The sequence below is a fragment of the Cetorhinus maximus genome, chromosome 3 (genome assembly GCF_964194155.1).
Source record: "Cetorhinus maximus chromosome 3, sCetMax3.hap1.1, whole genome shotgun sequence".
Lineage (NCBI taxonomy): Eukaryota > Metazoa > Chordata > Chondrichthyes > Lamniformes > Cetorhinidae > Cetorhinus > Cetorhinus maximus.
In genome coordinates this window covers 152207257-152208577 of record NC_135881.1, presented here as the reverse complement: position 1 = coordinate 152208577, position 1321 = coordinate 152207257, and the positions used below count along the sequence as shown (strand labels likewise).

The 1321-nt window shown below is 52.3% G+C and overlaps 1 protein-coding gene across 1 annotated transcript; it reads right to left on the bottom strand.

Annotated features, from left to right (window-relative positions):
* Positions 1-702: 702 nt before the first annotated feature.
* Positions 703-1086, bottom strand: LOC144674311 (histone H2B 1/2-like). The gene has a single exon (XM_078535734.1). It carries the CDS (start codon positions 1084-1086, stop codon positions 703-705), a length of 384 nt encoding a protein of 127 aa, XP_078391860.1.
* Positions 1087-1321: the final 235 nt, after the last annotated feature.

Here is a 1321-nt window from a genome sequence, read left to right as displayed (position 1 = left end):
CACCCCTGCCAGGTGTTCAGAGAGGGGAATAGTGAGGCAGAGAGAGAGGAGGGCACAGGAGCAGGTCAAGAAGGCACAGGGTGGATGTGCACCAGAGGTGGGGGGCGCTGCGAGGAGTCTGGTTGCTTCTTCTGATTGGGGAGACGACGTATTCGCCAGGCAGGTGGGACTGCCTGGCAAACAGAAGCTGGTTCAGTCGCTCTTCACCAGGCAGCCCCAGCTAGCATGGACTCCGAAAACGGGAAGAGGGGTGGGGTGGATACAGATGACAAGAGGTTAAATTGCAGTCCAAATACAGCCACACCCCTTGGCTGTTGTTCCTCCACTTCTTCCTCCCCTATCGCAAACACAGTCCAATACAAAACCCCCCTCAAGTCTCAATGCACAAACCTCTGGGTGCCGACTGTGGCAAGTTTTCTCCCTCCTTGTCCACTCCTCTCCCTTCTTTCTCTTCGATGTAGGCCCAAAAGCCTCAGGCCTTGAGCTACAGGCCTCCCCTCCCACAGGTGTTTGAGCAGGCAGCAGCATGACAATAGGCAGCCCAGGTCTTCGATGGGCCTTCAGGCAGTAGGAACAGCCACACTGGAAATCCCAGAGCAGCAGCAAGACAGCAGCCAGCAACACTCCCGACTCCCAACTCCAGCCGCAACGAGGTACACCTCTGTCCAATTAGGAAGATGTTATTTTTAGTAGTTTCGAGTTTCACTTGGAGCTGGTATACTTGGTCACCGCCTTTATGCCCTCCGACATGCAATGCTTGGCCAGTTGCCTGGGCAGCAGCAGGCACGTGACAGTCTGGATCTTCCGGGAGATGATGGTGCTGCACTTGTTGTAATGGGCCAGGTGGGAAGCCTTGCCCGTGATGCGCTCGAAAACGTCATTGACAAATGAGTTCATGATGCTCTTGGCCTTGGAGGAGATGCTGGTGTCTGGGTGAACCTGCTTCATCACTTTGTAGATGTAGGTGGAGTAACTCTCTTTCCTGACTCTTTTCCTTTTCTTGCTGCTCTTAATTGGCACCTTCTTCTGAGATTTCTTAGTGCCTTTCTTGGAAACTGCTGGTTTCCTTTCATCGCCCATTCTCATGTTCAATTTCAAGAACCGAAGCTGCACAGCCTGGGCATGGGTGTTGATCACTTGTACATACTGTTCATTATTGTCAATAAACTCCCAAGAATGTCTCCTTGTTCTGATGAGCAGTGTTCATGTCACTCAGATGTGAAACCTTCCTGCACAAGATAAAAGGCAGGTCTCTCAGTCCAGGGCCTCTTCCCTGTGCTCTGTGCAGCCTTCAGACTGAAGTGATGATTCAGCCTCACAC

Coding starts and splice junctions, on each gene's coding strand:
- LOC144674311 (XM_078535734.1), bottom strand. CDS start 1,086: ATGAGAATGGGCGATGAAAGGAAACCAGCAGTTTCCAAGAAAGGCACT.